This window comes from Olea europaea, chromosome 14 (genome assembly GCF_002742605.1).
Source record: "Olea europaea var. sylvestris chromosome 14, O_europaea_v1, whole genome shotgun sequence".
NCBI classification, from domain to species: Eukaryota; Viridiplantae; Streptophyta; class Magnoliopsida; order Lamiales; family Oleaceae; genus Olea; species Olea europaea.
This window is the reverse complement of record NC_036250.1, coordinates 9,697,885-9,699,156: the sequence shown is the minus strand read 5'-3', so window position 1 is coordinate 9,699,156 and position 1,272 is coordinate 9,697,885. Positions and strand designations below refer to the sequence as shown.

The following is a 1,272-nucleotide window of genomic DNA, read 5'->3' as shown; positions in this document are numbered from 1 at the left end:
AACACTTGATGTTTTTATCCTGAATGTTTCTTATGCTGATGCTAATCTATGTTGTGCAGACAAATTCAAGAAGAGGGAGTACCTAGCTCCAGACATGGCCTCCATCTTGAAGGCCACTTCTACTGCAAATGCGAGGCCTCTGAAGCCTGGGTTCAGTGGAGCAAAGGAAGTTCGAGGCAGGGTTGAGCGCCTGTCGAAGGACTGCACTACCAGGGCCTTGGAGGAGGCATCTACTCAGAGGCCAGAGAAGCCTAAGGAGCCTCGGGGTAAGGAGAAAGTCTCTGAAGAGACTAAGAAGAGGAAGCTGGTGCACATCTCCAGCTCAGCTGGCAAGTTTGGGACTTCAGTGTCCCATAGGGCAGAACAAACTGGAGAGCCGAAACTTCTTGCTGCAACCTCTAAGGCCATCAAGATGGAGATGGTAAGAGAGGTGGAGGCCGAAGAGGCAGCAAGGCGAGCTGCAGAAGCCGTCGAAGAGAAGGCGGCGAAGGAGAAGCCGGTTCGGGAGAAGGGGAAGTCTCCAAACTTCCTAGCTGGGAGGGAGGATGAGCTGGCCCCCGCCTTGGTGGAGGCTCTCCTTGAGGAAATTAGAAGTGTCACCGAGAGCTTTTACAAGTTCTGGACGGAGAGGTGGCAGCTTCATGCCTCGTCTTGTGATGCCACCGACCTCACAAGGGCACCGGTGAGCCAAAGCGCCCGGACCTTCGGCCTCGCGCTCAAATGCAGGGAGGCATTAAGTGAATTCCAGACAAAGACTCACGCCTCGGAGGGGAAGGCTGCCTCCCTTGCAGACGAGGTCAAAGCTGCTAAGGCCGAGGCTGAAGAAGCCAAAGCACAGAGGGTTGAAGAAGCGGCGAAGCTCGAGTCTGCTTTGGTCCAAATTGAGGCCCTAAAGAGGGAAGTATACGAGTCACAGTGCGAGGTGGCCTCCTTGACAAAGAAGGTGGAGGTCTCCAATGAGCACCAAAAGGTGACTGCTGAGGCTCTTGAGCAGGCGAATCTCTCCTTGGCCGGTGCTCGAGATGCCTATCAGTTTCTCGAAGGCCAGGCGAAGTGGTATATGAACGACGCCTCGGTTGCCAGAGAAGAGGCCCGAACTGCCGCGGAAGAGGCGGTGAAGGCATACATCGCCAATTTCCACACTACAGAGGAGTATAAAAGCTTCAGCGCGTACTGGAGGAACTTCGCCTATGCCGAAGTGCTGGAGAGGGCAGAGGAGCTTTATCCCAACTTGGACCTTGCACAACTTAGGTCCGAATTTGTGGATGAGGT

The 1,272-nt window shown here is 54.5% G+C and overlaps 2 protein-coding genes across 5 annotated transcripts in view; both read left to right on the top strand.

Moving 5' to 3' along the window:
- Positions 1-1,272, top strand: part of LOC111409087 (coenzyme Q-binding protein COQ10 homolog, mitochondrial-like) — a 31,276-nt gene that overhangs the window by 11,132 nt on the left and 18,872 nt on the right. The window lies entirely within an intron of this gene.
- The window catches only part of LOC111409086 (axoneme-associated protein mst101(2)-like), a 1,693-nt gene continuing 473 nt past the window's right edge, over positions 53-1,272 (top strand). Inside the window, exon 1 of the mRNA XM_023039001.1 lies at positions 53-1,251. Within this exon, the coding sequence (XP_022894769.1) occupies positions 95-1,251 (1,157 nt within the window). The 5' untranslated portion in view covers positions 53-94. The remainder of the gene's footprint in view (positions 1,252-1,272) is intronic.